Here is a 16,377-nt window from a genome sequence, read left to right as displayed (position 1 = left end):
TGTGACTAGTTTTCTTGTCCTCTGTCCAATGCCACCGGTTTCAGGCCAAAAGGACATCGGAGCCGCCAGTTATGGCGATTTTACTCCGAGGTGCGCGGCTGTTGCGAAAATCCAGTTTTTTAGAATTTCGGATTTTCAGCCCCACTACCATGAGTTATAGAACTCTAATGAGAAAAATTTCTTGAGCAAAAATGTTTTTCATATGATTGTAAACATGATGTGTAAGATTAAAATGTTTTGATTTTTGAAAATTTAATTGAAATTGAATTTTTACAAAACTAGTTTGAATTTTGAAAAACCGTTTTCGTTTTCAAACTTGAAAATATTTTGTCATCCAAATCAAGTAAGTTTTCAAAATGTTTTCAAAACTATATCTATATCACATATGTTCAAAATCTATATGCTCTTGAAATTTTGAGTGGGAGGTCTCTTTGTAGACAAGCCGAAAAATAAAAAGATGTGTAATCTCAAACTTTCAAGTGTTCGAGTGAGTTGAAGTTCACACTTCCCTCATGCACTTTCCCGAAATAGAAAATAGGAAAAGATCCGAGTATGTCCCTTGTGCCTTTATGCACTAACACTGCTCTGAACATGAAAATCTAGGATTCTTTTCTAGTTGTCCGCTCTATCGCTCTATAACTAGGAAAACCGTTTCCGAACTTATAATAGTCGATGTACCAACTCCAAAAACTAAGTGGGAGGGTTATACTTGTTGTTTGTAACCCACGATCCCCAACACTAATGAAAAGTGCAATTGTCTCTAGACTAAGAGTCACCCTCCTGGCCCTCTCTTAAATGAGAGTACTCAAGGGCGCTTTGCACTGATCATTGCTCAATGAGCTAAATCCGAAAGTGAGACAATGAGACAAGACCTCCCCTCGGCGGATTGTTTTTCAAAGTTTATCTTTTGGACTAAGTGGTTGGTTGCACACTTAGGCTCAATCCCTAGTAATCCTCCCTCGAGGCCCTGCGAAAAGATGTGAGTGATCAAACCAATTTACAAGGTGGCTAGTCAAAATTGGTGTATTGAGATCTTGGCTAAGCATTAATGATGTGTCATTTACTTATAAATGGAGATTTTTTGCGGCCTTCCCTCGAAGGAGTAAATTATCGTTTAGTTTATAACACCTTTGTATTTTATCAAGTCTTAAATAAAACTTAAATCCTAAACCAAAGACTAATCATAAACTTGTTTCAACTTATATAGGCAATATGTCTCTCAACCATCCCTCAATCATCCTTTCCTCGAACAAACTCGAAAACGAAAACTACGTAGATTCGAAACATAACCTCGATATCATCCTTACCGTTAACAAGTACAAAAGGGTACCCACCACCCCATGTCCTCCTCTGACGAATGATGATTCGACTCAAGAGGACAATGATGACTTAGCGGCCTGGCTTCGATCCGATGAGATTGTGAGGTGCTATATCTTAGCATCTATGAACAATATGCTGAAAAAGCAACATCGTGACATCGAGACTGCCGCTGACATGCTCTACAATCTCCTTGAGATGTTTGGAGGGCAAAGGCGTCAGGCAAGGCAACAAGCAGTCCGACAGTTTATGAACTGTCATATGAAGGCTAGGACTCCTGTTAGAGACTTTATGATACTGATCATTAGTTTTCTGAATAAAATGGAAATCCTAGGATCTGAGACTGATGGGAAGAATGTCATAGATATGATCTTAGAAACTCTCCCCGCATCTCTTGATACCTCCAAGATGAACTACTCCATAAACAAGCTAGAGTACACTGTTACCAAGCTTATGAAGGAACTTCACACTGCTGTAGGTCTCACTAAGAGAAAGAGGAATCAAGGAGAGGCATATGCTACTAAGCAAAAAGCCTCCGCCTCTGGAACTAAGAAGAGACCTCACAAGACCGATAAAAAGAACTGTCCTGCCTATCTCAAAGCAAAGGAACATAGTATTGTACTAGTTACCGAAGCATGCTTAGTAGCTGATAATGTATCAACGTGGATTCTTGACTCCGCTGCTACTAACCATATTTGTTGTTCCTTAAATGGTTTTAAGAAAACCAAAAGCTTAGAGGAAGGCGAGTTCTGTTTTAAATGGGGTGATGGTAGCCCGGTGTCCGCGAAGGTTGTGGGATCCGTGACGCTGTCTTTTGAAGACCGCACTTTACACTTGAATAATGTTTATTTTGTTCCTACCTTTGGGAAGAACTTAATATCCGTTGCTCGTCTTCTCGAGCAAGATTATTGTTTAAAGTTCATAAAGAATGGAATTCGTATTTCGTTTCCTGATAATTCTTTTGTCACTGATGCATGTATGAAGAATGCTCTTTTCTACATCTATCCCACTCAACCTTCTCTTTTAGACACCGAAATAGATAATGATCTAATTAGGGAGCCAAAGAGGATCAAACTTTCTGAATCCTCTGATCTAACAAAATCAACATACCTATGGCACTTAAGACTTGGTCACATCAGTCTAGATAGAATTAAGAGACTTGTGTGGGACGGTCCACTCCAAGCCTCTGCAATAGGTTCACTACCTACTTGTGAATCCTGCATAGAAGGAAAAATGACTAAGCGACCTTTCTCCGATAAGGGTCGAAGAGCCACTGAGTTGCTGGAACTAATACATTCTGATGTATGTGGTCCGCTCAGCCAACAGGCACGTGGGGGATACGAATACTTCGTTACCTACACCGATGATTACTCGCGATATGGTGTTGTCTATTTGCTCAAACACAAATCCGAGACCTTTAACGTATTTAAGGTCTTTAGGGCTTTAGTGGAAAAGCAAACTGGCAAAGTGATCAAAACCCTTCGATCTGATCGAGGTGGTGAGTATATGTCTAGAGATTTTGATGACTTTCTTAAAGAAGAAGGTATCGCTTCTCAGCTTACCGCACCTGGCACACCTCAACAAAACAGAGTGTCAGAGAGAAGGAACCGAACTCTTATGGAGATGGTTAGATCAATGATGAGTTATTCATCACTCCCTCTTTCCTTTTGGGGATATGCCCTCGAAACAACCGCTTATATTCTGAACCAAGTTCCGTCCAAAACGGTTCTTGGTACTCCTTATGAACGATGGACTGGCCGTAAAGTAAATCTGGGTCACATCCGAATTTGGGGTTGCCCTACACACGTGCTAAGGCAAAAGACTAGCAAGTTGGCTAATAGGTCAGAATTGTGCTTGTTTGTGGGATATCCAAAGGAAACCAGGGGTTTCATCTTCTATAGTCCTGAGGACGATAAGACTTTCGTTAGCACGAATGCTAGTTTCCTTGAGGAGGACTTTATGAAAGACGTGAAACCTAGAAGCAAAATTGTGCTTGAAGAAAAGTTGGGTGAGGAAGCTTCTACCTCATCTGTAAGAACTGTTCTTACCCCAACTGAAACACAACCTAACTTATCAGAATCTCGTCAAGTAGTACTTTGACGTAGTGGGAGGGCTACTCATAAGCCTGACAGGTACATATCTTATGGAGACTCTCTCGTAGCCGTCTCTGACATGGATGATCCTGTTTCCTATAGCCAAGCGATGGTTTGTTCTGAATCAAACCTTTGGCTTGACGCCATGAAAGTTGAAACGCACTCGATGTATGTCAACAAAGTCTGGAAACTTGTAGACCTTCCTGAAGGGATTAAACCCGTAGGGTGTAAGTGGATATACAAGAAGAAAATGGGTCCTGATGGGAACGTCGAGACGTTCAAAGCACGACTTGTGGCGAAGGGTTACACCCAACAAGAAGGGATTGACTATGAAGAAACCTTCTCGCCAGTTGCGATGCTTAAATCCATCCGCATACTCATATCCATAGCTGCAGCTCTCAACTATGAGATCTGGCAAATGGATGTCAAGACAGCCTTCCTGAATGGCAATCTTGACGAGCGCATTTACATGGCTCAACCAGACGGTTTCGTGGAATATGATCAAGAGACCAAGGTTTGTGAGTTGCTTAAGTCCATTTATGGATTAAAGCAAGCATCTAGGTCATGGAATATTAGATTCGATGAAACTGTGAAGAGCTTCGGCTTTGAACAGTCAATAGATGAGCCTTGTGTTTACAAGTTAATACACGAAGGCAAAGTTGTGTTTCTGGTACTATATGTCGATGATATACTACTCATTGGTAATGACGTGGGTAAGTTATCTGAGGTTAAGGCTGGCTGGCAAAGCAATTCGATATGAAGGATCTAGGAGAAGTCGCGTACATTCTGGGAATCCAAATCTTTCGAGATAGGAAAAACCGGACCCTGTCGCTCTCTCAAGCATCTTATATTGATAAGGTGATGGATCGCTTCTCGATGCAAGACTCCAAGAAGGGTCAAACACCCTTTAGGCATGGAGTCTCACTCTCTAAGGACCAGTCTCCCAAGACTGCACAAGAGATTGAAGAATTGAGGAAAATTCCTTACGCCTCTGCCGTAGGAAGCCTCATGTATGCTATGCTTTGCACTAGACCTGACATATGTTTCGCCGTTGACGTAGTTAGCCGTTTCCAATCCAACCCTGGACCCGAGCACTGGATTGTTGTTAAGCTTGTTCTAAAGTATCTTCGAAGAACTAGGAACTTGATGCTTACATACTCAGGTACTGACCTGACTATGACGGGATATACCGACTCCGATTTTCAAGCGGATAAGGATTCCAGGAAATCCACTTCGGGATCTGTGTTCATCCTTAATAGTGGAGCTGTTGTGTGGAGGAGTATTAAGCAATCTTGCATTGCTGACTCCACAATGGAAGCAGAATATGTGGCTGCTTGTGAAGGATCCAAAGAGGCTCTATGGCTGAGAAAATTCCTTAAGTATTTGGAAATTGTTCCAAACGTCGACGAGCCCATGACCCTTTATTGTGATAATAGTGGGGCTGTCGCTAACTCAAAGGAACCTCGAAGCCATAAGCGCTCTAAGCATATTGAGAGGAAATACCATTTGATTCGAGAGATCGTGCAGCGCGGAGACGTGGAAGTGAAGAAGATCTCAACGGTGAACAACCTAGCAGATCCATTCACAAAGGCCCTAGCGAACAAGGTCTTCGACCAACATCGAGATGGATTAGGCATGAAGGACTACACACATCTTCTTTGAGTCAAGTGGGAGTTTGTTGTCAATGGTTCCCACAAGAAGAGTTGTAATCCTTATATTGTACATTTGATGTAATAAAGTCTCATGAAGACTCTTGCTTGTAATTGCTTATTCATTAATAAAAAGTCGAAACGTTCATTCAATCTTCCTTGTCTGAAGCTATATGATAAAACATTAGTCTTTAGTCCATAAACAAACTAAACAACTTACGAAGAGACAAATGTAGATTTGCATGAACAAACTCTTCGTAGTTTGCTTAAAATGATATATTCGCAATCTAAGGGTCAAAGGACTATTGACCTCAGTACGATTGTTAGGAGAATCTATGATGTCTGGTTATGGGGCATTGAGAGTTGGAGACTCTATAGTTCTTCTAGGTATCTTCCGAAGGTACTGAATTGACCAGTGCACTTCTAGAGACAAGATAAGAACAAACCATTTAACCTCTTATGTCTCGGAGTCACTACGTATGAATTGCATCGTGCTTACCTTAATCCTGAAATGAGACATGACATTTCACACCTTACGTATTCTCATTTGAGAAAATCAGAGTTCGGACTCACTATGTGATTCCGAACAAGGCCTATTGGTGAAGTACTAAGTTGTGAGAATGTCATGAGTAACTTTGTGAAGTTCTCATAGATATGGAATTCATGTACAAGATTGCTGAAATGCAATGTATATCACCTCATGCTTTGTTCCTTGGAATGTGAATAAATGAACTGGCCAGTGTCCAAATTGAGTCCTGACTCTTTTGGATGAAACAATGTGACTTGTTAGCTCCTCCTCAATACATTGTTTCTAACTTATTCACAAGCGACAAATGAGTTGAGGAAATAACATCTAGAAGGGTAAAATGGTAATTTTGTAAATCCCGACTAGCTGATCATATTCATGAAGGGTAAACACTGATAATATTCCGTGGATCCACTCATTACAATTAGGTTGAATTCTTGAGTAGAAAATAAATTCATTTGAACCGAGAGATTTTCAGTGTCAACTCTTTAGTGGAGTCAGTTGACATTAAGCTAAACTTGGAAAAGGTTTGTGAACTTTTGTGTCCAAGTGTTTAGCTCAAGCTTTGTTCATTTGGGTCCATGAGGTCACTATCACGAATCACATCGAGTAGGAATAGTTAAACTGGAAGCTAAGTCAAAACAAGAACGAAAATTGTCAAAAAGGTATTTTTGTCTTTTGAGACATAACATGAAATGAATGTCAATAAATTTTTTGACAAGGTCATTTGATGACTTAATGTCACTCGGCCAAATTAGATTAATTGGGCCTTGTTGATTAATTTCATTTCATAAGAATTTTATTGAAAATTCTTAATGGGCCTTTCTCATGTTGTTATGAACAAATGAAGAAGCTTCTAGAAGCTCCTTCTAGAGACATGTTGGGCGCCCACCACCCAAGAGAAAAGAGAGATTATTTTGTGCATAAATGTATCAAGATACTTGCCAAAAGAAAAAGAGGAAACAAATTTGCATATGGATGCATTAGGGAAATCGGCCAACTAGAGAATGGAACAAAATAGGAAACAAATCAAGGCTTCTAGAAAACCTATGTTGGCCGAGTATCTCAAGAGGAAAATAAGAAAATTGGCTCATGAATATGTGATATTCTATAGAAGAGGAAACTACCTTATTGAAGGTGAGACCTCTCCTATAAATAGGAGCCTCATTCCACACATTTCATTCATCCCAAGTTCTAGAGATTTGAGAGCTTCTCTCTCTAGCTTGGCCGATCCTCTCTCTCTCTCTCTCTCTATTCAATTTCGTTTTATTGTTTTGGCACCTAGGTCCTCATTTGACTTAGAGTTTAGGTCTGCGACTTCAAGACTCGTTCTTAAGTCGTAGTGTTTAAAAGTGCTCACTCACTAATTCCTTTTTTCTCGAGTGATTTAGTGATAGAAACTTTCGTGGTTGCTCAAGTGGCCGAGGAAAGAAATAGAGACGTGCTGCGAGGGAAAGGAACGTTTTCAACCTTCCGAAGGCTCATCAACGTTCAAGCTTCTAAAGAGGTTAGTAAATTTAATATGCTCATATTACTTTTATTTACATGTGCTTGCACTTTGTCTAGGTTAGTAAAAACTGTTTTACTTGAAAAAGAAAATTTTTAAAATTCCGCCGCTTAACGAAGCGTTAAACTTTTTCTTAAACCCTAGATCAATTCCAACATAAGATTATCCAGGTGCCAACGCCAGCAGCAACCAAGAGGAAGGAGAAACGCAAGAGGATGAGTATCGGAGCTATTTGCTGAGAAATCATGCAAGAACTAGTAGTCTAAGACTGTTCAGCAACTAGGACATTTTTTATTTGGTGACTTTTTTATTTCTTTTCATGAAATTTTTATATAAACAATTTCTATTAATTTTTTTTATAAAATACTTTCTATTATGTTTTATAATATTTTTCAAATTTATTTTATTTTTTAATATATATTTTTATGAAATTAATTAAAATAAATAAATAAATAGATGCGACTTAATTCGACAAAGTCGCATATGAAAATAACCCAACAAAACACGGAAAATGGCTTATGGATATGCGACTAATCGCATCCAAAGGGTTCCCATGTTTCGGCGGAAAAGCATTTGTATGCGACTAGTTGCATCTGAGAGTACTTTCAATTCTCGCCATCTTAGTTTTGTCAGACATGATACGGATGCGATTAGTCGCATCCAGTAGCTTTAGCTGCAGAGGTTATTTGCATCCAATTGATCATTGGATGCGACTTTTTTGAGCTTTGGATACGAAAAAAAATCGCATTTAAAGACAATATTTGTCCTAATTAGCGCATGTGATTTTTGTTGTATTCTTTCTAACTATGAATTTGGAGCGGAACGTCATAGATGCGGGTCCAGATCTTGATTGAGATGAAAGCGGTCAAGGCCCGATCTCATAATTATGACATGCTATTCCCAAAATTGATATTTTGGAGAATTTATGACAGCATAAATATTGAACGGACTTCGAAGGTATGTGATTTATTTTGTTGAATAACATTTTTTTTCCTTTTTCTTAACTCGCATGATTTCATAATAGAATATGCTTATCCGCCTCCTCCAACTTGCAAGCATAACAAATCCAAATTTGATACGATACATAACTTTCTATATACGACATTGGATAAATTAATGTTGAAAATTGTTCAAGAAGATATGCTAATAAAGGCAAACGACTTTTTCTCCAACGTTGTTTCCTTGAAATCTAGTACCTGATCTACTATATAAAACGCACTGAACTATGTCATTTACTAGTAAATCTGAAATTTCGGTTAACTTCGGTTTACCATTAACTGAAATCTACGGTCAATAATTAATTGTTAACCTAAAAAAAATTTGTCCAATTAATTGAAGTTAACCTATTTAACCGTGTAAATGGGAAACTCACGGTTGTTTTTTTGTTTTTTATTTTCCCCAAAACTTGTCAGCTTTAATAAAGGTTTTGACTTTAAAATATCATTTTAAATATCATAGCAATTAATGCTATTGTTGACCGAAGTAGTTGAACGTATAATATGACAAACAATGTTACAATAAACGTTAAAAACTGACACTAGAAAACAACAACAACAAAAAAAAGCTTCATGGTTTGGTAGACTGTGACTAAAGTTGCAAATGACTTTCAAATAGTGTTATAGTGGTACATATTTGTTAAAAAATGCAAATCTGTAGACATTAAAAGTTCAAATGACTTCTTTTTACGGCGAGAGCTTGTTGGAGCGGTGGTGTCGATTTGATGAGATCCCGTTGAAGAGGGTGGTGTGGGTTGTTCTTGAAGTTGTTGTTGAGGCGGTTGTTGTCGAAGAGAATGTTGTGATTCCGGCGCCAAGGTTGGTTGTGATACCGGAGTGGAGATTGGTGGAAACAATTGTGCCCTTGCCCTTCGAGAACGACTACGTTAAAATATGCCTTGTGCCAATGCTTCTTGGTCTTGGGTACTGGCAAGGTGAGGAAAATTTTGCATAGTGGTATTGATATCATCAACGGTGTTCATAAATTGTAAAGTGTCTTGGAAAATAGGAGCATTGACGTCAAATTTATCAACATCATAGTCATCGGATGGTTGAGTTTCGGAATCGGAATGGTAAGACATATTTAGTATTGTGTAAAAGAGGAAGAAAATAATTGATGATATTTGGCTTTGTGAGTTTGTGTACAATGGATATGTGTATGTGTTTATTTATCGATGTGTGTTTGTGTGGTGTAGTAAAAAAAAAAAAATTGGACCGTTTGATATTTTGAACGGTAATATTACCGTTTGATTTGGTTTAACCGTGTAAGTGTATATGTGTGGCTGACAAAAAATAAAGAACAAAGACTTTTACAATAAAAAAAAAAATTGAAAAGGGAATTGTTTGTACAAAGTCTGCACAAAGTCTGAGCAAGTGGCAGAGTAAAGTTGTGGATTGTGGTCAAATTCGGCAACTATTGTAAGTGTTTAAATATTTAAAAGTGTTTTTTTCGGTTAACCTAAGTTAACTTATAATTTAACCGGATAAAATTAACCGTACAGTTAATTTTAACCGTCCGGTTAATTTTAACCGAGTATTTTCGGTTAAAAAATAAATCAAAATTATATTTAACCGAAATTTCAGGGGAAAAAATCATATAAATAAAAGAAGAATTCATTTGTTAAGTTTTTGCAGTTATTCTAAGAATATATCCCAAAGGGACAGCTCTAGCTTATTTGTAGCCTGATTAATTTCATACATATTAGCTTATGTTTGTCAAAAAAATTGAATCATTTAACCCAAGCGCTCTCTCTACTCAACCTGATCTGAAATTAAAATATAACTAATTATATGTACTTTTTATCATTGTCTTAGCAATAATAGGTATGTCGAAAACTTTACTTAGCATTTTTTTTTTTTAATAAACGTGGGCGGAACCACGGAAAATATATGAAAACCCTCATGTAATTGACGGAGGAATACCGGGGTTACATCAATGCCCTTTGATCACATAAAACTTCACGCATGGCACAAGGCGGGACAATCCCCAGTCAATGTACGTTCCCACACCAAGCACATAACGGTCCAACTTATGAGCCACGACATTACAAGAACGCGAAATAAAGATTACATCAAATTCCAAGAAAGCACTAGAACGCACCTTGATGTCATTGACGATGGTACCGAGCTCTGTCCGCGGAATCGTCCTGCAATTAATCGCACGCACCACCTCGAGGCAGCCGTATAGAACTACAACACGAGCAAACCCAAGATTCTCGGCCAAACGCATCCCCCGGATAATGGCGGTGGCTTCCACGATGGGGGGGGGGGGGGGGGGGGCGACGTGGTTGGCCGAGATAGCCGAGGAAATGACAATACCTTTATGATCGCGTATGACGCAGCCGGTCCCGTAACGGAGAGCTCTAACATCCACAGAAATAGCTAACACACCGGGCTTCGGGGGAGGCCACGGGATGGGAGTCGAGCCGCTGCCCTTATGCGTAGGAGAAGTATTGGCCATCCTATAAGCCTCAAGGAAATCTCCGAACCAAACCACTAGCTCGTCCGGCAATCATTTCACGTTGCCGGCGGAGACATTGATCCTATGGTTCGAAATCTCCCATACCAAGAGCACGAAAAATTCAAAATGACGTACCTCGACGGATTCCATGGCATGAATGAAAATGCTAGTAATGTCTTCCACATAAGCGATTTTAGACATCTTCAAATCCGGCAATTTTCCAAATCTTCCTAGACCATTGACATCCCCACGAAGCATGGGAGATCGTCTCTGGCCCGCCGTGGCAAAGAGGGCAGCAATTATCCTCCACAATTTTCCTTCGCTCGAGAACCGTTCTAGCCGGAATCCATCCTTTGCACACTCCCAAGCAAAGAGCTTAATTTCTAGGGGGATCGGGAGTTTCCAAAGGGCCTTCCACCTCAAAGAAGAGTCGGCCGGAGAGGATGAGCTAGCCAAGGGAGAACCGGACATCGCCACTCTATACCCGCTCTTAACCTAGTATTCCCTATCTTTCGTATAATGCCACCGGAGGATATCAGCAACCCCGGCACGGCTAACCGGAATACTCAGAATAGCTTCCGCATCCTCATGACCAAACATGGTCGGACCAAGGCTTCATTCCACGTACCGTCAATGCATTTTAGTTCGACTACTCTCATATCCTCGGGAACGAAAGAGGGTCCACAAGGGAGAAAAGTTGAGAATGGGGCAACCACCTATCACGAAGAACAAATCCGACTCTCCATCCCCAATCTTCCAACGACTACCCGCATTGATGACTTCTTTTCCCACATTAAACTTCTCCACAAGGAGGAAGCATTCGAGCCACACTTCGCGTCCAAGAGATTGCCATCCGGGTAGTAGCTTTCCCGGAGAACCTTTTCGACGACGCTGCCCGGCCGACGAAGAAGACACCAAACCCTTTTAGACCCAGAACCCGAGAACCCCTTCCGCTTTATTCTTGGTAAGCTCCTCCCACTTGCACCAATGAATTTTCCTCTCTTCACCGTTACTACCCCACCAAAATTTGGCCACCGCCTTGTGGATCTCGGATATGAAGGTCTTGGGAAGATGGAAACAACTCGCCATGTAGCTCGGGATGGCTTGTAGGACCGCTTTGATAAGAACCTTTCTTCCGGAATGAGAAAACTAAATGCCACACCACGATTTAATTTTCTCGCACACACGTTCTCTTGGGTCGGCAAAAAGCTCTCTTTTTCTTCTTCCGGTGGATGTCGGGAGGCTGAGATATCGTTGATGACACGAAGTAACCACCACACCAAGACTTCCGGCTATCTCCTCCTTAACTTCCTCCGAGACATCGTGGCCAAAGCAAATCTCGGATTTTGTGAAATTAATACTTTGTCCCAACGCCGCCGAATAAGTCACAAGGCAACCCGCAATCGTGGAGCAATCCTCCATACTAGCCCGGAAAAAAATGAGACTATCATCAGCAAAGAGGAGGTGATAGACCCGAAGGTTGTTTCGGCCGAAACCAACCCAGCTAATAGTTCCTCTCCACTCCTCATCCCCGAGTAATGCCGAGAGCCCCTCCGAGCAAAAAGAGGAAGATGAGGGGAGAGAGAGGATCCCCTTGTCGAAGCTCCCGTTGAGGAGAAACATGGCCTCTAACCGCCCCATTAATGTTGAAGGAGAACCTCACCGATGTCACACATCTCATGATTTTTTCCACCCACTCACCGTCGAAGCCCATCTTCAACATCATGGCTTCCAAGTAATTCCACTCCACCCGATCGTACGCCTAGGCCATGTCGATTTTAAGAGCCACACATTTCCCATTTCCGAACTTCCCCCTCTTCATAGAATGAATTCCTTCAAAACAAATCATGACGTTGTCAAAAATTTGTCGATCCCCCACAAAGGCCCCTTGGTTTTCCGCGATGAGCTCCTCCATGTGTAATTTAAGTCTCATCACAAGGCAACGTGACACAATCCTATAAATCACGTTACAAAGGCTTATAGGTCGAAACTCACTAACCTTCATCGCCTTGTCTACCTTAGGAATGAGAGTAATCACAGTGTCATTGATGGCCGAGATAGGATTCCCATCATTAAGGATTCCCAAACAAGAGTTGGAAACAAGCTCCCCCACAAGTTCCCAATTTCGTTGGTTGAAAAGGGCTGGAAAACCATCTCTTCCCAGGGCTTTGATGGCCCCCATCGAGAAGACCGCCTTCCGCACATCATCGGGATTGAACGGCCGAAGTAGGTCCGCGTTCATCTCGGCCGTGACTCTCGGCAAAACATTCTCCAAGGCAGCTCTTATGCACTCCGGACTAGGATTCGAGGAAGTGAATATGTCCCTAAAATAGGACAAAATCACTTCCTCGACACCCTCGTCCCCTTCCCTCCAAATTCCATTGGCGTCGAGTAGGCCCGTAATGCCGTTCCTCTTCTTCCTAGTCGATGCTTTACAGTGGAAGAGGGAAGTATTCTTGTCTCCACACTGCATCCACGTCATCCTACTTCTTTGCCTCCAAAACTTCTCCTCCTTCTCAAGAAGAGCGTCGAGTTGGCGTTGCTCCCATCCCAACTCCAAACGGGTAGCCTTACCACGCTCATCCCCGGCCTTTCAGACCCTCGCTTTTTGACCGTCGATTCTTGTCTTCAAAGCACGTCTCCTCCCAACACCCCAATTGTCGAGGCTAGTCTTGCATCGCCGGAGAGAATCGAGGAGCTCGGGAAAGGCAGCCCTTAGATTATCACCCCCCCAACATTCTCGGATCCTAGTAATACACTCATCCTCCTCACACCAAGCCTTCTCGAAGAAGAACCGTCGAGGTCTTCTAGGAGAATTCTCTCTCATCCCATGAGACGTAAGAAGAAGGGGTCTATGTTCCGAATTCCAAAACTCCAAATGTAGGACTTTGGCTTCCGGGAATAAGGAACTCCACTCCGAATTCGCGAGACATCTATCAAGCCGCTCTTGGATGCTAGAAGGCGCCGAGCTCCGTTTCCATGTAAATTCAGCCCCTTCAAACCCAAGATTCACAAGATCATAACATCACTAAGCTCATTGTTCCCCAACACCTCATTAAGATCGCCTCCCACAAGCCACGGCCCCCGGAACGAACCCAAGACCCTCCGAACAAGCTCCGACAAGTGACGCCTATTCGCCGTAACCGGATCCCCATAGAGACCCAAAAACCTCCACATCAAGCCATTCTCATCGGTCACCATCCCCTCGATGTGGAAACGAGAGAATGAACCAAGCTTGAAGCGCACTAGAAGACTCCACAGGACCATAAAACCTCCACTTCGTCCCACAGTCCACCGAAAAACAATCATTGAAGCCCAACATAACTCGAACTCTCTCCGCCGCACTCTTCCTAAGCTTAGTTTCTGATAAGAAAATCAAATCGGGCTTATGCTTAAGGGAGTGCGACAAAAGAGCCCTCTTCGTCTGGGAGTTACCTAACCCCTAGACGTTCCAGACCACGCTAATCATGGCTCTCTGCGGCCCTCATCTCCGTGGGGTGCCGCTTCATATTCTGAGGGGTCGGCAGACAGATCCTCGGACTCGGAACTGCATGTGACAAGGTAGGTGAGGTTGGGACATTGTACCCCTGTGGTGACCTCGACGTAATCAAAGGGGTTACGGGGAGCTGGTTCACGATATCATACACTCCCACTTCAAACGTGAATTTCGCCGCTTTGGCGACACCACTGTCTTTAGAGCCTTCTATTATCGGGGCTGTTTCATTGGCTGGTTCTTCGCGCAACTCCCCGTCAGTCTGGGATGCCCAAGGCTGGCGAGCCCGTTTCTTCCAAGAAATTCGGTCGGGGGCAAGGCGCCCTCCCCTGACGAGTGGATTATTCTGTCCAACATCTCTAAGAGAGAAGGTTCCTATTGGGTTCACCGCCAAAGCCTTCACACTTGGTCTGACCTTCTCCTTATCATTTCCTTTCTCCGATGGGATCAGAGATGGCGATGCTTTAGGTTGTGTTTGGTAGTTAACTCAAAAAGTTTTTTGTTTTCTGTTTTCTAATTTTTGTAGTTGTATTGAAAAACTGTTTTGTAGTTGTTTTCAAAAAGATGTTTGGTACAGTTTTCATTTTTGTTTTTGAGAAAGTGAAAAAACTGAAAAAAGTGTTTGGTATAGTTTTCATTTTTGTTTTTGAAAGAATGAAAAGAGAAGATGAGGAGAAAGATGAGAGAAGAGAAGAAATTTTTTTTCAAAAACACATTTTATTTGTTTTCAGTTTTCTTTACTTTTTTCCAAAACAACTTCAAAATTTTTTGAAATTTTTTTCCAAAAACACCTAACCAAACATGTTTTCAATTTTGGTTTTCAATTTTTTCAACCCATAAACTAGAAAACAGTTTTTGAGTGAAGAAACAAACATCCCCTTAGAGTTTTTCCCGTCTCCACCGAGGCTGTTTTGCGTCTTCTCATGCTTAGCAGGGTGCTCAGTCACAAATTGGGTTTTCGCCTTGAGCTCTAGGTTTTGGGAAGAGGGGCCCAAGACTTGGGTCTGGGCAATGTGTCTCGATGCTGGGCTTAGTGAAGGTTGGGCCTGGAAGCTAAAGGCCAATTGCTTCTCTTTAACTTATGGGCCCACTTGTCTTCTAGGTTTTGTTGCAGAATGCATTATCTTCTCCGCGCAGGGATTTGTCTCGGTCGGCTTGGGACTTGCGATTTTCTCCATAATCGAAGCTCCCTCGTTGAAGGGATGGGCATTCGTTTTGGGTTTTGAGCTACCCAATGACTGCATTGTTTCCTTCCCAGGTATCGGGCTTCCCTTCTCAAGGCCGCTCTGGGGCGAGTCTGTGCCACGCGCAGTGGGCTTGTGTGGAGATTAAACTGTCGCGTTAGCCGCACGCGTGTCGCCCTGTTGGAGGGCGGGGGGGGGGGGGGGGGGGGGGGGGGGGGAGGGCTCTGGACGTCGTGGAGGAAAATCTCAGACATCATCTCCCCCAGGGATTCACGTCTAGTGTCTTGTTGGTTCCTCGCCGCCGGAGTGGGCGCATTCTTTTCGGTTCGCCGGCCTGGATGAGGGTCTTCAAAGCCTCCGCTCTTACGCTTGCCTTTCGTTCGGTTCTCAGCGATTCGGAACACCTGGGATGCGAGTCTATTAGGGGTGGTCCGGCCAGAAAACTCCCATAGCCAAAGCCCTCCACCGGTGTTTCTAGAGGGGCATTCCTCGTCGTACAATTTTCCCATTGATGACCAATCAAGCCACAATGGAAACAAAATATCGGCAATCTTTCGTATCTTAAGTCACACCACGTTTTCTCCGCAGTCTTCCCCAGCTGAACAGATAGCCCTCTTCGGAGAGGTTTCGTGATGTCCAGGAGCATCCTCACCCTTTTGAAGTTGTCTCTTATGCGACCATTCCTGTCGGTATCAACCTTCAAGACCTTGCCGATCCTACTCCCAAGGGTCTCACCCATTTTGGCCGTGGTAGCTAGCAGAGGGAGACCATGAATATGTGTCCAAAACCTTGCATTCGTGAATTGTCCCGTCGCAGCAATGAGGTCTTCCGCCGGATCCAAGAGGCTTAGCAGGGCCTTATCGAATAACCACGGTTCGTTATCAATGACTCTTTTCTTCTCCTCCACAGATCCAAAATTGAATTTCAGAACTAAGTTTTGAAGATCAGTGATCTCCGGTCCTTTTTTGACATCCAGAGATTGTCAATTACTGCTTTAAGCGTTTTCTTATTGTGGCTTTTGTCTGTGAGGAGTTTACCAAGGAGGAGCATATCAGCCTCTTCCCTTCCTTCCTCCGGGATGTCATCGTCGATAGCTATCACCTCTTCTTCCTCCTGAGTAACCTTCCACTCATTATATAAATCATCCATGAC

At 42.4% G+C, this 16,377-nt stretch overlaps 1 protein-coding gene across 1 annotated transcript; it reads right to left on the bottom strand.

Annotated features, from left to right (window-relative positions):
- Positions 1 to 11,472: 11,472 nt before the first annotated feature.
- On the bottom strand, positions 11,473 to 13,030 carry LOC149389485 (uncharacterized). The gene is made up of 4 exons (XM_089622640.1): positions 12,548 to 13,030; positions 12,250 to 12,310; positions 11,821 to 12,206; positions 11,473 to 11,697 (listed from the first exon to the last, which is right to left on the bottom strand). Exons 1-4 carry the CDS (start codon positions 13,028 to 13,030, stop codon positions 11,473 to 11,475), a joined length of 1,155 nt encoding a protein of 384 aa, XP_089478766.1.
- Between the last annotated feature and the right edge of the window lie 3,347 nt (positions 13,031 to 16,377).

Source organism: Urtica dioica, chromosome 8 (assembly GCF_054948205.1).
Source record: "Urtica dioica subsp. dioica isolate 48M chromosome 8, U.dioica_male_clone48M_v1_H2, whole genome shotgun sequence".
NCBI classification, from domain to species: Eukaryota; Viridiplantae; Streptophyta; class Magnoliopsida; order Rosales; family Urticaceae; genus Urtica; species Urtica dioica.
This window is presented reverse-complemented; position numbering and strand designations above follow the sequence as displayed.